General features: G+C 40.1%; 1 protein-coding gene across 2 annotated transcripts in view; it reads left to right on the top strand.

The window, feature by feature from the left end:
• The first annotated feature begins 3171 nt into the window (after positions 1–3171).
• The window catches only part of MIPEP (mitochondrial intermediate peptidase), a 164832-nt gene continuing 149454 nt past the window's right edge, over positions 3172–18549 (top strand). For both annotated transcript variants that reach the window (XM_063102813.1, XM_063102812.1), the window contains exons 1-5: positions 3172–3418; positions 4916–5089; positions 8686–8774; positions 11624–11710; positions 16170–16233. In XM_063102813.1, the coding sequence (XP_062958883.1) occupies positions 3230–3418; positions 4916–5089; positions 8686–8774; positions 11624–11710; positions 16170–16233 (603 nt within the window). In that variant the 5' untranslated portion in view covers positions 3172–3229. The remainder of the gene's footprint in view (positions 3419–4915; positions 5090–8685; positions 8775–11623; positions 11711–16169; positions 16234–18549) is intronic.

An 18549-nucleotide genomic window follows, 5' to 3' on the forward strand; every position in this document is an offset into this window, starting at 1 on the left:
TCTAGTTTTTTATATGATCTTACTACATGTAAGGGCTGGCTCCCCAAAGCAAAAATATGACTGGGTGAGGTTTCATATAGATTCTTTACTTGGCCTACCTGGGTACCAAATGGTGATAGTTAATTAATGGTAACTCACGGGTGGTTCTAGCATTCGTTTCTGATCCCTGGGCCAACACTTGAGAGCTACTAACGGAGGAGCAAAGGATGCAAGGTCCATGAATATTTAAATTGCGGCATTTTCTAAGCCACAACCTGGGACGCGTTGTTTGATGGAAGATTGTCCCGAAGCCATAGGATTTATAGTCATTCTGTCCACTCTAACCAAATCAACGCAGTTGAGGCAGTATCTTTACTCTCTGGGAAAGTGGATTTTTCTGAGTTATCATTATAAACAGGCAGCAGTGCTGTAGATGAAATATTTAAAAATGACTTGGTGGTTATGGAAAATTTTGGAAATATACAGAAATAGAAATAATGTCTGTCAATAGGTATTTTATTGGCCTTCCTTAATTTATATTTCCTATGGAACAAGGCCAGGACTAGGGCAAAGTAAGTGTGACCCACAGGGTACAAAATCCAAGAAGGCGTCACTCTCAGGCCTGTACCTGCAAGCACATGACCCCAGAGTGACTGCTTCCTTAAATTCTGCACCCAGGGTTACAGAGCGACTGGCCTTTTTATTTATTGAGTGTCCTGATTCTTTGGCTTCTTTGGCATTTCTGAATTGTAATAACCCAGGTTGTTTTTCCCCAGGGCAAAGTCGGGTTTTGATATAGATCCAGCAGGTGAATACCTGTGCCAACTCCCTTCTACTTAGGAACAAAACTTTATAGGCTGAGATAGGAATAAAGAAAAAAAAAATACAGTTTATGACTAGGACATAGGAAACAAGTTTTAAAGATTTTATGAAATTCTTTTTGTGGGGCACATATAGAAGATGAGATGTAAAACATGTTTTAAAGGACTTTGAAAGAAAAAGTTGACTGGTAGGGGTGTCTAATCTGCCATTTGGGTTTGTTTTTCACTGGTTGTGAATCTGGGGTGCAGTATTTAAAAGTCTATGTCAAGCTGTCTGAGGCACAGGACTCCTTGTTAACTTAGCACCATCATCATCCACAGAGGGAGTTTTATGCTTAAATGTTTGCATTATAAATGCATAGGTACCCTTGTATAAAATCCTAAGGAAAGGGCCTCAGATTTGAAACTCATTTTTTAAACAGATGATGAAATAAGCACCTTTATCAAATATATTGATGAATTTTTCTTTTTTACATGACACATTTGCCATCTCTTTGTAAGGGCCTGCCATGCAGGCACTAGGTCTGCCATGTAGTGTGGCTGCCACCAGGGAGCACAGATTCCCCCGGGAGCACCAAACCAGCTGCAGATAACGTGATATTCATCAACATGGAGTTAGGAATGTGAGGATTTTAAATAACTCCAAATCTTTGATTAAAAAAAGTAGAAAATGAAATCATAACTTGCCATATTCTATATTTGCCATATTGTATATTTCACAGAGTGAAATATAGATTTTGCAGTTAAGTTTTAAAGAATTCTATAGGTACCTTAAGGTACTTGTCAACTAAATTTCTATTGTTATTCATCATCCTCTTCATGATCCATTGGGCTTTTCTCCTTACCACGCTCAAGTGAAAACAAACTCAGTTTACAAGTAGGTTGTTTGGGGGGAGGGTTCGAGCCATCTGTACAGAGTACGCACCACCCTTGGCCATCACTCCTGGCCCCTGGAACTTTGCAAAAGGTTCTCGGACTGCTCAGACCCAACCCACACTGTTAAATGAGCAGAGCTTCACCCTGGGACAAAGCTAGGGCGAGGTAAAGCTCTGACGAGACTTCAAATAAAGCACATTAAAAAAAAATGGAACTGTAGTTTGCCGTGGAATAAAAGGCTCACTTGGGCTCTGTTCCTTTGCACAAGTCCCACTTCTGGCATCCAAGGCAAATGAATTATCTTTTCGTTAGTTCACGGAAGACCATGGCCCTCGGAGCCCTCCGTATACGACACTCGGATTCGCAGGAATCACTGGGTGCCTATTTCCCGCGCACCAGGCTGAGGTCGAGACGCCATCTGGAGGAGGTGGCAGAGGCCGCAGCAGCAAGCCGTCCCTCCTGCCTCCTGCCCCGGGTCGTCGTCCTGCCTCACACCCCGCCCACCTGGCTTCACTATTACAGAAGGGTCATTTCTCCAGGGGCCCGTCCCACGTTGATTCTGCCACTAGAAGACCAGAGGGCAGGTCTCTGGGGACAGCCCGGAACTTGTCCAGGCAAACCGTGGGAGGGAGCGCCTTGGCAGCCTCACTTCCCTTCCCTACAACCGCAGTCCCTTTTCCAGCCACGGGTCCCCCGCCTCCCACAGAGGCCTCTCAACCTAAAAACACCTCACTGTTCAAATCCTTTGTTTCTTCTCCACGCACTCCCGCCAAGACGCACGAGGCGCCTTTACAAGTTCCTCCGCAGAGGAGGACACCGCAGCGTAGCCATCCTGGACAGGAACCTGCACCCCGACTCCAGATCTAGGGTGACTCGCATTCGCCTGCCCCGAGGGTCCCCACGCGCTCCTGCAGCAGCGCCATCGTCACGCCTCCGTTCTGACCCCAACCCAGGCCTCCTCGGCCTTCCCTCCCGCCTCCCCGCAGATCTTTCCATTGTTGGAGTTTGTCGGAATCCTAGCTCTACAAATTTTTATTGTAGATGATTATGATAATGTTACAAGTCAAATTAGATGAAGTCACTGATGGCTGATTCACGCAGTTGTACACCACCAGAAGTGTGACGTGCAGTCACACCTTATATTGAGTTTTAGCCGTCTTTTGGAGCGGAGACGGCTAGATCGGACTGCGTGCCAGCGGTCCCGCATCCTTCCACGGGTGCTGTCACCGGGTCACGTCGCAGAAGGCCCTGAGCTCTCAAGACCTCGCCCGAGTCACGTGGGACGGAAGGGCAAACCTTAGCCGTTCCTTACTCCAGCCACATGGGGGCGCGATGCCCCCGTGGCTGCCGAAAGGACGGCGGGGCGACGCTCTTGCCCTGGGGACGTGGACGTGCCCTCGTCGGGGGATCCTCGCACCGCGACCCGGAAGCGCGCGCGTCACGTGGCGCGGCGTGGGTCGCTGCCTTGGAAACGCGTAGCGCGCGCCCCGGGCCGAGCTGCTTTGCGGGGTGGGGTGTCTCGCGGCGGGGGAAGGGTCTGCTCCAGGCGCACGATGCTGTGCGCCCGGTGGCTCGGCGGTCTCGGGGCCGGGGTAGCTGCTCTGCGGCCGGGGCGGGCGGGCCGGGGCGGCTTCGCAGCCGGGATCCGGGTCCGAAGGGTCAGCACCAGCTGGTCCCCGGTGGGCGCCGCCTTCAATGTCAAGCCCCAGGGCCGCCGCCTGGACCTGTTTGGCGAGTGCCGGGTGAGCGGCGCGGGAGGGGGCTCCCCTCGTCCCCCCGAGCGAAGCCGGCCCCTTTCTCCGCGCGACCGGGGCGATTCGGGCAAGATCGTTTGGGTCTGGGAGGAGCCGGGCAGTGAGCCCACGTTGTGCACTGGGGTGTCGTTTGCACTCTTGGTGACCTTGCCATTCCCCTCTTATTTAAGGGGCTGGGTTGATGGAGGCTGGGCGGGGCGGTCTTTAGTCGTCCCTTACGTAAAGTGTAGGGTTCAAGAACTGCGTCCGCGTGAGCCTGTTGCTCCATGTGTACTTAAAATAGTTCGTCTTGGTGGTGGCGGTGAATTCGGCCTGCCGGGTCCCGCCCTCTCCCCACTCTCAACCCCACCCCTGCTGAAGTTCACTTTTGCTCCAACCCTAGAGTTGTGTCTAAAGAGGCATTGCCCTGTGAGTTCACGTTAAGTATCAAGTGTCTTTTTGCAAGGATCCTCTTGCAAAAAGGCCGTGTAATAGTAATTTCATTTATGTCTAAAATTCCATCATCCGGTAATTTATTATTTCAAAGCTTTGGTCTTTCATGTTTTCTTTTAAAACGCAAAACCCTGTTGAGACGATTCTGATTTCCTATAGAGTCCGATTTCCTGTTGTGCGATGGAGTTGATCATGTTGATTTCTTACCCCAGGGAGTCACTACACTAAATTCTTTGGTTCTTATTTATTTCTGTGTCCACTTGGCCTAGCACAGTGTCTGGCATTCAGTAGGCACTCAATAATTATTGAATGAACGAATTAAAGGTGAAAGGAAGGCACGCTTTAAAAAGACTTAACTGATGCCTGTTCTACTTGGCGTATGTCAAGATTTTGTCCATTTCAGGTTAAGATTTACTTTTATTTTTGCTTTTTAAAATTTCTTCATTATACCATTGCCTTTCTTTTAAAGAGAAGTCTAGGATATTGTTGCAGTGAGTACTGTATATTGAGACCTGACTTTATGCCAGACATTGTTCTAAGTACTTTATAAGCACTTTCTAACTTAGTGCCTCATGAGCACTTAGTGAGATATGTATTGTCATCCCCATTGTACCTGATGAAAAAATTGAAGCCTAGAAGGAGAAATAATTTGGCCAAGATTACAAGCTAATAATGATTATAGCTAATGTCTGTCAAATGCTTTCTATGTGTCAGGCACTGTTATGTGTTTTTGCGTGTATTATCTCATGTAATCTGCTCAACACTAGGTAGTGACAGTAATGCAGAAGTGACAGGGCTGGATTTTAAACTCATACCATTCTATTTTTTGTTTTTAGAAAATAATTAAAAATTGAAGAAAAATTAGTTCTTAAGATGTTTTTAGTCTCATTTATGTGGAGTGATATGGGGAATGTGAAAGTGGTGTCTGCGATCACAGGTGTAATTATGTGATATACCAATGAAAACCAAGATTTTCTTTAGGAAAAATATTTTTAGTTAATACAAAAAAATCGTTATTTTGGTTATAAATTGGACATATTCTTTGGATTTAAGGGTCTTTTTGGAGTTCCTGAGCTCAGTGCCCCAGAAGGATTTCATGTTGCAAAAGAAAAAGCCTTGAGAAAGACAGAATTGCTTGTGGAGCGGGCATGTTCTACCCCACCTGGGCCCCAGACCGTGCTTATCTTTGACGAGCTCTCTGATTCTTTGTGCAGAGTGGCCGACTTGGTAAGACACTTTGTGTAGGACTTGGAACTACCTTTCTTTCAAGCTATTAAAATTTAAGGGAAGTTTATCTTTTGTTGTTTAAGATTAACATTAGACTATAATGTTAAAAATGTCTGAAACCTGGGAGCTGTTGGGTATAATTTGTTATAATGACGTACAGTAGTATGTTATTAGGAATGGAAAAATGTACAGGAAAAGGTGATATTTAGAGCTCGTACTTAATATGTATATTTAATAAAATATACATGTAGTATGGAATAAAAGAATGATTACTAATATAGCAAAGATTCTGTTTGACAGAGGTTCTTTATTTATGAAAACTTCTACCAAGATTCTAATAGAACATTTTATGTGTACATTTACGAGAGATCTTCAGAAAGTTCATGGAAGGATTCATATTATCTTTTAATTCAGTTTTTTCATGAACTTTTTGAAGTACCGTGTATAACAAATTCTTCTTTTTTACAAGAGTAATGAAAACCAGTTCTTATAAATCTTTTCAGGATTACCTTTTCTGATTAAAAACTAAATTTTGACTTCAGACTTACTGTATTAAAGGCTTCTGTTCAACGTTTTAAAGTTGAAATAGAAGCGTACCTAGGTCCCTTCACTAACCAAGAAACCCATTGCTCAGGTAGAAAACATGATTTTTCGTCAGCCCAAAAGAGTCAGGTCTTCATTATTCATATCAATGAAGGAGTGGTGCACATAACCCAAAATAGTGATCGTTCATGATCCTGTGCACGTGGGAATGAACTTGATCGCTTTTTTCCTCACATTCATCCAATGTTGAGCATCTTCTATGTGTCAAACACTGTTTTAGGCACCAGTAATACAGTTATGAATAAAACAGACAATCTCTGACTTCAGGGAGCTTGTATTCTGGTATTAACTTTTAAAAAAATTTTAGTAGGCAGTTGGCCCTGGGAAGAGCTTTTCCTGAATTAACTGATTTAACCTTCTCAGCATATCTCCATTTTCAGATGAGCAAAGGCTGGCACTGGGCAGTGAGGTGGAGTGCCCTGGTCACTTGGCCTGCACGTAGGGGAGCCAGGTGTGGAGTCCCAGCCACCTGTCTATGGAGCTCACATTCTGACTGGTCCAGGGCTGGCTGGCTGCTCAGGTCACATGAACTCTTACGAGGACAGGTTGAGAAGTCTGGCTGCTCAGGTCACATGAACTCTTACGAGGACAGGTTGAGAAGTTAGTTAGCCTCCCCATCTTTTTATTTTTTGTTGGGCCTTTTTTGGCAGCTGGCAGGTACTGGGATCTGAACCCTTGACGTTGGTGTTATAACACTGCACTGTAATGGACTGAGCTAACTGGCCAGCCCCTCCCCATCTTTTTAAATAAGTATTTATTTATTTTTAAAATTGTCATACAGCAAAATTGACTTCTTTTATGGGTTGGTACAGATCTTTGAATATTAACTTATGTAAATTTGTGTAGCAACCGCCACAATCAGGATGCAGAGCCGTTCCATGACCCCCAAAAATGCTTCTTCTGTAGTCACCCACCTCTCACCTCTAACCTCTGGCAGTCACTGATCTGTTCTCCATCCCTATAGTTTTGCCTTTTCTAGAATGTCATCTAAATGGAATCATATACGAGAGTACTTCAAAAAATTTATGGAAAAATAAAATTAAAAGATAATATGAATCTTTCCATGAACTTTTTGAAGACCCCTTGTATACCTTTTGAGACTGAGTTCTTTCACCCAGCGTAACACCGCTCCAGCTTTGTTCTTTTTCCTTTTTCAGAATATTTCCTTCTTCCCATACACCTGATTTGAACAGTCATACCTTTCAGATGATTATACATTTACTGTGAGCTTCCCTATTTTTTTTTTTTTAAAGATGACCAGTAAGGGGATCTTACCCCTTTGACTTGGTGTTATCAGCACCACACTCTCCCGAGTGAGCCATGGGCTGGCCCCTAAGCTTCCCTATTTTAAGGAAGCTGATAAAGTATCTTATTTTGAAAGGTTTTTCTCAAGAATGAAGCTGCGGGCTCTGGGTCGTCAGTTCTGTTTTACTGGTTCTTTGTTCTGTCCCTCCAGTATGCGCATGGGACATGTTTGAGTGATGGAGGAGCTGTGGGGATCTCTGCCTAATTGTGTCACTGAAATCTGGAAAGGAAAATGCGTGCCAGCGAATTTCACTTACGTATAACCCAGTATTTGCTTTGGCAGTCGCAAATCCCAGGTTTCACTATTTGTTTGTTATCTTGGTCTCCGACTTAATTTATCAGTGTTCAGGATTTTTTTCCACATTTTTACTTTTGCTCTTCACTAAAAGATTTTAACTTCTCTGCCCTATGTCTTGTTTTATTTTTGAAGATTTTAATATGTATGATGTAGACTAGTATCTCATTTTAAAAACCACTGAAAAAACTATCATGTGAGTTCTATATATAACCCTCTGGGTAAAAAAATTCAAAGAACTTTCTTCCTTTTTGAGTTTTTATGATATTACCGGCCTGTAAGATCAGTATCATTATAAGGCAATAGTTTTACAGACTATAAACTATTTCTCACCAAGTGATCATTTTGTTTTCTTTTTTAAATACAGTTATTATGTAACAGAACTGTTTTCCTCATTACTGTTTTTAAAATGTTGCTAGCATTTTGAATTTTAATATTGATTGTAAATTCTGCAACATATAGATTAGTAATTTTTAAAATATGTTATAGATTTTACATAGCTCATTTTTCAGGTGCTTTAGTACTAATGTTATCTTATTTTCACCTATTGTTTACAACAAATGTATCAAACTATGGATTTAAGTGTTTTTACATTAATAACTATTTGATAATAAGATTAGGAATATTATTTACCTTGTAGTGATTTCATTTCATGTTATAGTCATACATGACTTCTTCGTAAAGAAAATATGTAGTTTCCTAGTTTCCCCATATTTTCTTTCTTCTTTTTAAAAAAAATTTAGCTGCTGTCTACATGCATTTTATTTTGCAATAACCTACAATTAAAGTCTAGTTTTATGTGATTTCATTTAAAAATAAATTTACTCAGTTTAACTCTAATCGTTAACATAGCAGCAGCAGTAGCAGTCATATACCATATTACACAGGGACTAGCAATTCACATTTTACTAAAAGGGCTGTGAGGAAAATGTGCCTTTGTTTTCTGTACAAAGACTAGACTGTAGTTAAATTGCTTCTGAAACTATACTATGTGTCAATTTTAAAAAAACCTCAAAGAATCGTTCTGTGGAACCAGATTAGTATGTGAGAACCATGTTGCAAACAATTTTAGTTATAAAGTTTTAGAATATTTGGAACCAGGGTCTGCTCTTTTGAACTATAGAATTAAGAAGAACTTGCTTGGTGTTTATATTCGAAGAAAAACTTTTCTAAAATAAAGCTAGTAGAGGTATTTTCTTTGGAATGAAACAGACTATAACAGAATTCATAAATGTTCAGAAAGAAGCTTTGCCTCACTAGTTTGGAGTAATGGAAATGCATAGGTCATGCCAAATGGCACATTGTAAAACACAGGCTTTCATTTTCACCCTCAGATCCTGAAAGAAAGCTTTCTATCAAATCCCCTTTTGGTTTTGTTTTTCCCCTTTGTTAGGCTGATTTTGTGAAGATTGCTCACCCTGAGCCCGCATTCAGAGAGGCCGCGGAGGAAGCCTGTCGAAGTATTGGCGCCATGGTAGAAAAGTATGTGCAGTCCCCTCCCTTCCAGTGCTGGGCGACATAGTTTCATGGGCTCGTGCTTCAGGTGGTTTTGTTCATAGCTCTTATCCCTGCCCAAAAGGGCAGGAGGGGTGTGTGTGCTCCCTGGGCAGCTGCACCGGGGAGCGGGCAGGGCTCTGGGGCAGGCACTGGCTCCCTCTCAGCACATATCTCCTCTCAGTTAGTTTCCTTGTCTGCAAATGGGGTGATCAAGTTATCTGCCTCTTAGGGTTGTGAGGGTTAAATGAGGTAAATGTAAAGGGTTTATAATGGTGTCAAGCACATGGCAAACACCCAGCATCCTTACTGTCACTGTTTACGTGGAATAAGGGTTTTTTAGTGTCTTAGTGACAAGATGGAGTTTCTAGCTTATGATTAAATTGCTGCTGCACTGATGGATGGCTGTGGGCCACAGGGCGAGATGCCAAAATTATATACACACAGTGCCTTGAAGTTCCTGTTGGGATTGAGGGGTCTAGGGAGACCATAAAACTCTCTGGGAGGGCTGAGCTGAGGTAGACTGCAGGCTGAGGCTATGGTGAAGTGAATTATTTTAGAGTGATTCTGAGGTTTTTAAGCCATTTATGAGAGCTCCAAAGTGCTTGTTAAAATAACTTAACAGGATGGCCGGTTAGCTCAGTTGGTTAGAGTGCAGTGTTGTAACATCAAGGTCAAGAGTTTGGATCCTCATACAGGCCAGCCACCAAAATAATAATAATAATAATAATAACAGCAATAATAATAACCTAATGGTGGATAGTCCTATATTCGAAAGCACTTAGGTGCATGACACCATGCCACACAGTGTGTAAAGCTAGGGAGAGCCTAGGGCTCACCTGGCATGAAAAATGGGGCCAGACAATGTTGTAAGACTGTTTTACAAACCAGAAGTTGTTGGAGGAAGCAATGTTCTAAGACTATTATTTCACAAACCAGAAGTTGCAGAGAAGGAGGGTGTGTCTTCTCTAGTTAGACAAGGTGTCCTGGAAGACCTGACACCTCAGCATGTGCAGCTGCTGCTTTTGCTCCGGTTGAGCAACATGTACCCACTTTCGTACAATAAACGTGGCTTTTCTTGTAGCCAGTGGAAATCAACTCGCTGAATGGGATAAAACTGGTCCCTGGAAAGTCCAGACACTGGGCATGCTGAAGGGGCTGAAACTGGGCCTCCTTTTGGAGAAGGAGCATTGTCTATGGGAGAAAGGCTTCAAGAAAGGTGTCCGAGTGCCAGGCCACCTGCCCAAGGCACGGAATTGACGTGCAGTCTGGTCTGATACGTTAACTTAGTGAGAGGACAGTGAGGGACCATAATTGGTGGTAAAGTGGTGTCAAGAGTGGCTACCCATGATCTTCAGTCTACCGTGGACAGTGGTTCAGTCATTCAGTTTTCTGTAGAGCTTTGCTTTCTGCTTTCTCTAAGCACAGTGACTCATTTTCTCCCTTAGTTCAACTGAATCATATCTTAACCAACTTCTTCACTTGATATTTGAAAAATCAGGATGATTTTAAGTGTACATGTAGAATTGATATTTTCCAGTATCAGGAAAAAAATTCTAAAATTAGGTCTAGTTGTTTAGAATTAATGCCAAATATAGACTAAAGTATAGACCATCTCATGATCTTCCAACATAAAACATAGTGTGGGAGATCTGCTGAAGCGGGTATAGTGCAGGCCACCTCTACACTGCTGTCCTTTTGACAGAGTGGCTCTGGCACCTGCAGTGGCTTTCTCCCTGACCTCTGGTATCCATGGCTGGGGGCAGGAGATGAGAAGGGGTGCCTGACCCTTCCTGTCGAATGATTTTTGATTGGCAGTGACTGCCTCAGTTCCCTTGATGTTTGGGAAGGTCCATGAGAACCAGGCAACAGAAACCCTCCTTTGATTTATATAAAACTTGAGTTTTTTTGATTATGAACTGAATGGGAAACTGGACCATCCTTGATCCCTGAGTAGGAATCGGTGGATGGTTCTTATAACCTTGTCCCTCTCTGAGGACCTAGCTCATTATTTAGCCCTGAGAGTGCCAGGGATTGTTGGCATCCAGGGAAAAAGGACTGAGGCCTGACTGGTAGCATGGATGGGTTGAGAAAGTGCTTGGTGGTGCCCTCTTTGCTCGCCAGCTTTGGCTAGGGACCGGCCTGCACGACCCCCTAACAATGGCTGTGGCTGTGGATCATTAGTGGGGGGGGGTTTGTGCTATACACACGTGGTCTTATTTAACCCTCACAGCCACTTGAGGTCTAAGTAACCTGCCCAAAGTCACAGAACAGTGGTAGGGTCCATCTTGCATCCTGGGTGTGTGGCTCTGAAGCCTGTGTCCTGAGCTCTCCCTTATGGCATGGGCCTGCCCAGGTGAGCCCAGGTAGCCCATGTTCTGGGGTGCCCAGGTCAGGATTGGAAAGTATTTGTGTTTATTCATCCTCCTGCCCATCCTCACTCTTTTCCTTTAATTAAAAAAACACTGGCCATCTGTGTATTGCTCACGTGAGCTGGTTCTCACTCAGACCACCAGTTACCACTTTCCTCCCCTGCCCTCTTTCCTGTCTTCTCTTTCTGCCCAGCTGCTGACTGTGGCTTTACATTTATCCTTTTACCTTCCAGAACAGTTAGTACCACAACACTTTGCCCAGCACGCTGCCCATCCCCATACTGAATAGTTCAGTTCCTAAGTATGGTTGTGCTGTCCTGGTCCAAACGAAGAAACTAAAAACTACCCTAAACTTTTGGCCTCTGGGCATGTGTCTGGTATGATTTGACACCATTCTTTTGATGTAAAGTTAAAAATAAAATATTAGAAAATCGTTTAATTTTTTTTCATTTGTAATTTTTCTAGGTTGAACACAAATGTGGAATTATATCAAAGTTTACAGAAGTTACTAGCTGATAAAAATCTTGTGGATTCCCTTGATCCAGAAACCAGGTACTCACTCATTCCTTTGCATTCGTTATGTCCTTGACTTTAGAGGTAAGGTTGGAAGACTTCCCCTAGGCCTCAGGCCCTGCAGTCCCCTCTGTCTGGAATGTTGCTCCGCAGGTATCTCCGTGTCCCCTGCACCTTCTCTTTCTAGGACTCCACTCAAATGGTGTCTCTTCCAAGATCTTCATACTAGGTCAGCCTCCATCCTCTTACCCTGCTTTAATTTTCTTCATAGCTCAGTCACTTCCAACATGATCTTACCTGTTTGTTTATTTGTTTATCATCCCTCTCACTAGACTGCAAGCGCCTTGAAGGCAGGGACTTTTCTGTTTTGTTCACTCCTGCATCCTCTGCACCTACAACGTTCATGGCATGTAGTACCCAGTGAATGAAGTCCTATAAGCAGTTGTTAATTACACTTAGCTTTATGCTTACAGTTCCATAATACTCTCAGAAGATATAATCAAATTGATTTTATTTACTGGGTGGATGTCAGATTATTTGCTTTGGTTCATTAGATAACATTTATGAATCTGAATTGAAAGGCTTAATTTCTAAGTCAGTACATAAGAGTATTTGATATAAGACCTTATATATATTATTTCTTTACTCATATTTATTTATTTATAAAATAAGTATAGTTTGTCATTAACTTGCCTATAATATTTGTGTTGTAACACAAAGATTAATTTTTTTCTCACTCATTTATAGCTTCTTATCTGCTTTTTATTTGTGGGACACTTACTTCCTTTGACTACTTAATTCTCTCTTCTCCTTTTCTATTTTCATATGTTGCTTATGACCTCAACTGAAGCCCTATTCTACAGGGACTAGTTGGTAACGTAATCTTGCTATTAATCTAATATATGAGAACCATGCTTTGTGAGGCGCACAGTGAGGCTGTCTTTGAAGCATTATTTTTACCTGACTGGCAGGTATTCAGATACCTGGTCTTGTTTCATTTCATTGATGCTGATGCTCAGGATACTAGTAAAGCTAGTGTTTGTTTTGTTATAATTTTAGGCTTGAGCATTATATATTTCCTTCATTAGCAAAGCGGGTAAAAGTCGAATGCCTATTAATTGTGCCAGATTTCTATTCGGTTGATACTGACTTTAAGTAACAGCACTGAAAAATGTTAAAAATAAGAAAGTTATTCATAATATGACTTTAGTAAAGGTTGATGTTTCCATGTTTATGCATAAAAATTATAGTGGACTAGCAGACCATTTTAGATATAAAGGATTAATAAGATACATGCCACATTTCTAGATGTTATGAAAAATGCCAATAGGAATTTTTAATAACAAAATGATAAATACATTGGGGAGAATAAGCTGGGAAGAATGTCAATAATCTAGAAAGTAAGTGGGAGAAAATAGGAGTTTGAAGTAATAATCATTGAAATATCACTGCACTTGTACATATCGAGAGTGTTGGCTAGTACCCAGAACGAACGGTCGTAGAACCTTGCATACGGGAAAGTATAAGACAGTGGCGGAGACATAGAATTGTAGACTTAATAAAGTATCTTGTCATGATAAGTTAATGTGTAGAAGGAATAATTAAATTGAGAAGCTCATCATCTTATTCTTAGATGTATTCCTTGAAATACTAGTTCTACGAGATATTTAGAAATTTCCTCATAAGGGTCCCATTGGTCAATAAGTTTGGAAATCTGACATATTAAAGTATTTTCCCCTCTTGGGGAATTTTAGTAGTTTAGAGTTTCTGAGAACCCTGGTCATAAAGAAATCTATTTAACTTGGGATTTTCCAGAATCATTAAAAGCTTTCTTGTATGCAAAGAATATAACAAGTCACACTCTTTCAGAAAATATAATGGGGGGAAAATCCCAGTCCCCAGAGCACCAAAAGCTGTACTACCCCTTGGAGTAAGCTCAGGAAATTGGAGAGCATAGAAAAACGCACACACACACTTCTAGGAAGGTAAAAGGTGACTGAAATGGAGAAACTTTAAGAAAGAAGAAAACTCCATAGTGTTTTCTACTGGTCTGTAACTTTAATAATATTCAATCTATATCTAAAGAAAAATTTTTTTGTTCTTACTTCAAATGATTTTGAAGTCATAGAGAATAATTATACCAGGATAGGTAGGAATTATCTGGTAAAGAAAGTACTAAAAAAGAGCTTGTACCAGTTATTAAAAGGTATAGACATACTGTATTTAAAAGAGCATTCATTATACTTATGCCAGAATAGTCAATTAGATTAATGAAAGAATAGAGGAATTTCAGACACAGGTATATGTAAGACTGAATTTAGTATGTGATAGAAGCATCATTTCACATCAGTAGTGTTTCAGTAAATGATGTTAGGCCAATGGATAACCATTTGGGGGGCGGGGGAAACTAGGATGATTAAAGGTTAAAAAAATTTTTTTTTTTAAATCATGAAACTTGATAATCTTGGGATGTGGAAGGTCTTTTTTGGCATGATACCAAAGTCAAACCACAAAAGGAAAGGTTGACTGATTTGATTATGTAAAAATTACAAATTCTGGTATGGCAAAACCCTTCCACGTTTAAAGTAAAAAATGCACAAATGGGACAGATGTTGCTTACATGACAAAGGGCAAATATATTTACTATGTTAACAGATCATACAAAATACTAAAAAAAAAAAAAAAAAAAGACAGCAAATTCCCTTATAGAGACATGGGCAAAGGATTCTTTTTGTGAAACTGTCACTTGACAAAATAAGGAAGAGCAACAAATGGGCATTAAACTTACACTGATATGCCACAGGTATAACACTGGTGATGAGTGTGATATGGCTGCATATTGGCTCTAGAGTTAGACTGCCTGGGTTGAATATGGGCTCCACAGCTCTCTAAGCCTTAGTTGTCTTCTCTGTAAAAAAGTACTTCTTAGAATTTCTATGAGGTTTAAATGAAATAATTCATGTAAGTGCTTTCACCACTCTATGAGTGGGACCTACCACCATCAAAGAAAGATGGAATAGAGCAAAGAGCCCTTCAGTTGACGAAGTTGTGATAGAATAGTGTTAATGGTTCGGGATAGTGGGTCCTCTCTAGTTAAGTGTAAATCTTTGTAGGAGACAGTTTAGTAATATGTTATTAATGTGCATACTTTTTGATCAATTTAATTTCTTGCAGTGTGTCCTAAGGAAACAAACAAGGATGGAAAGATATATGTGACAAGGATTTTTATCATAGCATGGTTTATGGGAGTGGAAAAATGAAACCATTTTTAGACCATATAATAGAACACAATAGAAACATTGAAAGTCATGTTTTTGAAGAACACATGTTCAATGTTTGTGATAGAGTTTTACAAGAAAAATCAAGATACAAAAGGATATTACATAGTTGGGTCACAATTATTCTATTTGAAGTATTATAAGATATTGAAAGGAGATTGGAAGGAAATACAAGAGTTTTAATAGTGGTCCCTTTGGTGCAATTAGCGATTTTAATTTTTTCATACGTTTCTATAGTAAAGTTATGTTACACAATAAACCTACATTGTATAATACTATAAACTTATATGATGAATTCCTATCCCCAACTTCTCAACCTTTGCTACCTTTCTTTTCTCTTATTAAAACAAATAGAAAATGTCTCTTCTTGAAAAGATGGTCCTATGTTTTTTAGGCTGACCGTTTAGAAAGGGAGACCACTGTGAGGTGGAGATGATGAGGGCAGTTTAGGGTCTTGAGTGCAGCACTTTGCATTATTTCAGAAAGAAGATAAATGGCTAAATTATTAATGTGGCCTATTGAATTTTCAGAATTTCGGAACTTTCTGTTTATGTGAAGTATATTCAACACAATAATCAGGAAGATAAATATATCCATTTTGAAAAGTCAAGGAGAGCCAGAAGAGTAGATCAAATATTTGGTTAACTTACCTCCAGAAAAAAAGTAGTTTTTAAAAAAAAATGTTGACAGAAAAAGGTGTTACACTTGAAGTTTGTACCAAGCGTGAAGCAGGATTAAAAAGAGAGAAAACAATCCTCATTAGCCTGGAAAGTGAGCTTCCGGCACAGCATCAAAGAATTTAATCTTCTAAATAGCTGCTCCTATAGCTGGAAAAAAAACTGCAAATCTTATACAGAGGGCCTTTGAAAAATTGTCCAAGTACAAAAACTGTTTTTATGTTTTTAATTATCAGGATTTGGATGGAGTTGAAAAAAATAATCATGATGGTGGCTTTCACAGGTTGTACTCTCTGAATAAGGGAAGAAGCTCTTACATGAAAAGCTAATAGTAATTGTTAGCTAGATGTTTTGCCTATTCAGAGATATTAATAAACTCCTAGTTTAAAACAAACAAATTGTTTCTGTGCGTGTAGTTGCATGTGTGTGCTGAAACAACTTTTGGCAGTAAGGTTCAAAAAGGCTAATTTACGTAAGGAAAAAAACTGATTTTGGTTAGTAATTTTTATTACCGTTGTAACCTGCAGCTCATTTTATTTATAGGCGAGTGGCTGAACTATTTATGTTTGATTTTGAAATCAGTGGAATCCATCTAGACAAAGAAAAGGTAAATCTTTCCTCTTTTTTGTTTCTTTGTTACTTTGTTTTACACTTTATTATTTTACACTTTTTTTATTTTATATTTTTATAAAACAAATGTTTGTTCAAAAACAAATGTTTGTTTATTTATTATTATTATTTTTTAATTTTAATGATTATGCATACTCATGGGGTACAAAGCTGACTGTCACCACCTGTGCCCAGGATGTGATGATCAGATCAATGATATTAGGAGTCTGTTACCAAAAATGCAATTATTGTCCATGACCACCATCCAATAAATTCCCGACCTCTCCCTCTCTAAGTCCAACACACCACTGTGGTCTTTCCTTCCTTCTTTCTCGTTTAGCTCCCACTTATGACTGAGGACATGTGGTATTTTTCCTTCTGTGCCTGGCTTGTTTCACTCAACATAAGTTTCTCTAAGCTTATTGATGTTGCTGCAAATGGCAGAATTTCATTCTTTTTTATGGCAGAGTGGTATTCCATGGCGTATATATACCACATTTTTCTTTTTTTTAATTAATTTTTTATTACAACAAAGTTGATTGTATGTGTCTGTGGGGTACAGAGTTAAACATCAATATTTGTGTACAATATGTGATGCTCACATCAGAATAATTATTCAATAATATACAATATCATTGCTATTTGTAGTAGTATTCCATGGTGTATATATACATTTTTCTTATCTAGTCATCTATCAGTGGACATTTAGGTTGCTTTCATATCTTGGCTATTGCAAATAGAGCTGCAATGAACACGGGAGTACCAGTATCCCTTCAACATGATGATTTCCATTCCTTTGGTTATATACATAGAAGTGGAATTGCTGGATCGTATGGAAGATCTATCTGTAGTTGTTTGAGAACCTCCATACTGTTTTCCATAGTGGTTGTACTAATTTACAGTCCCATCAACAGTGCAGGAGCATTCCGTTCTCTCCACATCCTCGCCAGCATTTGTTATTCTCATTCTTTTTGATTATAGCCAGTCTAACTGGGATGAGGTGGTATCTCAATGTGATTTCAATTTACATTTCCCTGATGCTAAGTGATGTTGAGCATTTTTTAAGTTCCTGTTGGCCATTTATATGTCTTCCTTAAAAAAATATCTATTCAGCTCCTTTGCCCATTTTTTTTTTTTTTTTTGTGACTGGTAAGGGGATCGTAACCCTTGGCTTGGTGTCTTCCGCACCACCCTCAGCCAGTGAGCGCACCAGCCATCCCTATATAGGATCTGAACCCACGGCCTCGGTGCTACCAGCACCACTGCGCTCCCAGTGCGGCACTCTCCCAAGTGAGCCACGGGGTCGGCCCTTTGCCCATTTTTTAATTGGGTTGTTTTTTTTTACTGAATAGTTGCTTGAGTTCCTTGTATATACTGGATATTAATCCCTTGTCAGATGTATAGTTTCCAAATATTTTCTCCCATTCATTTCACTCTGTTGATTGTTTCTTTTGCAGTACAGAAGCTCTTTTGTTTGATATAACCCCATTTATTTATTTTTTCTTTTGTTGCTTGTGCTTTTGGGCTCTTGTTCATAAAGTCTTGGCCCGGCCCTACTTCCTGAAGTGTTTCCCTTGTGTTTTCTCTTAATAGTTTTACAGTTTCAGGTCTTCTACTTAAATCTTTAATCCATTTTGAGTTGATTTTAGTGTATGGTGAGTGGTGCAGGTCTAGTTTCATTCTTCTGCATATGGATGTCTAATTTTCCTAGCACCATTTGTTGAAGAAGCATCCTTTTCCTAAATGTATGTTTTTGTTGCCTTTGTCAAATATCAGTTGATTTCTGGGTTCTCCATTCTGTTCCACTTGTCAGAGTATCTATTTTTATGCCACCACCATTCTGTTTTGATTAGTATAGCTTTGTAGTATAATTTGAAGTCAGGCAGTGTTATGCCTCCAGCTTTTATTTATTTATTTATTTTGCTCAGGATTGCTTTGGCCGTTCAGGGTCTTTTGTTGTTCCATATGACTGTTAGTATTGTTTTTCTATTTCTGTGAAGAATGTCATTAGTATTTTGATGGGGATTGCATTGAATCTCTGGATTGCTTTGGATAGTATGGACATTTTCATGATGTTAATTCTTGCAAACCAAGAGAATGGAATAGCTTTCAATCCCTGTGTCATCTTTAATTTCTTTCAGTAGTGAATTGTAGTTTTTATTGTAGGAATCTTTCACCTCCTTGGTTAAATTGATTCCTGGGTATTTTTATCTTTTTGGTGGCTATTGTAAATGGACTTACTTTCTTGATTCCTCTTTCTGTTAGTTCATTATTGGAGAATATAAATGCAAGTGATTATTGGGTCTGCAGCCTT

The sequence above is a fragment of the Cynocephalus volans genome, chromosome 7, assembly GCF_027409185.1.
Source record: "Cynocephalus volans isolate mCynVol1 chromosome 7, mCynVol1.pri, whole genome shotgun sequence".
NCBI classification, from domain to species: Eukaryota; Metazoa; Chordata; class Mammalia; order Dermoptera; family Cynocephalidae; genus Cynocephalus; species Cynocephalus volans.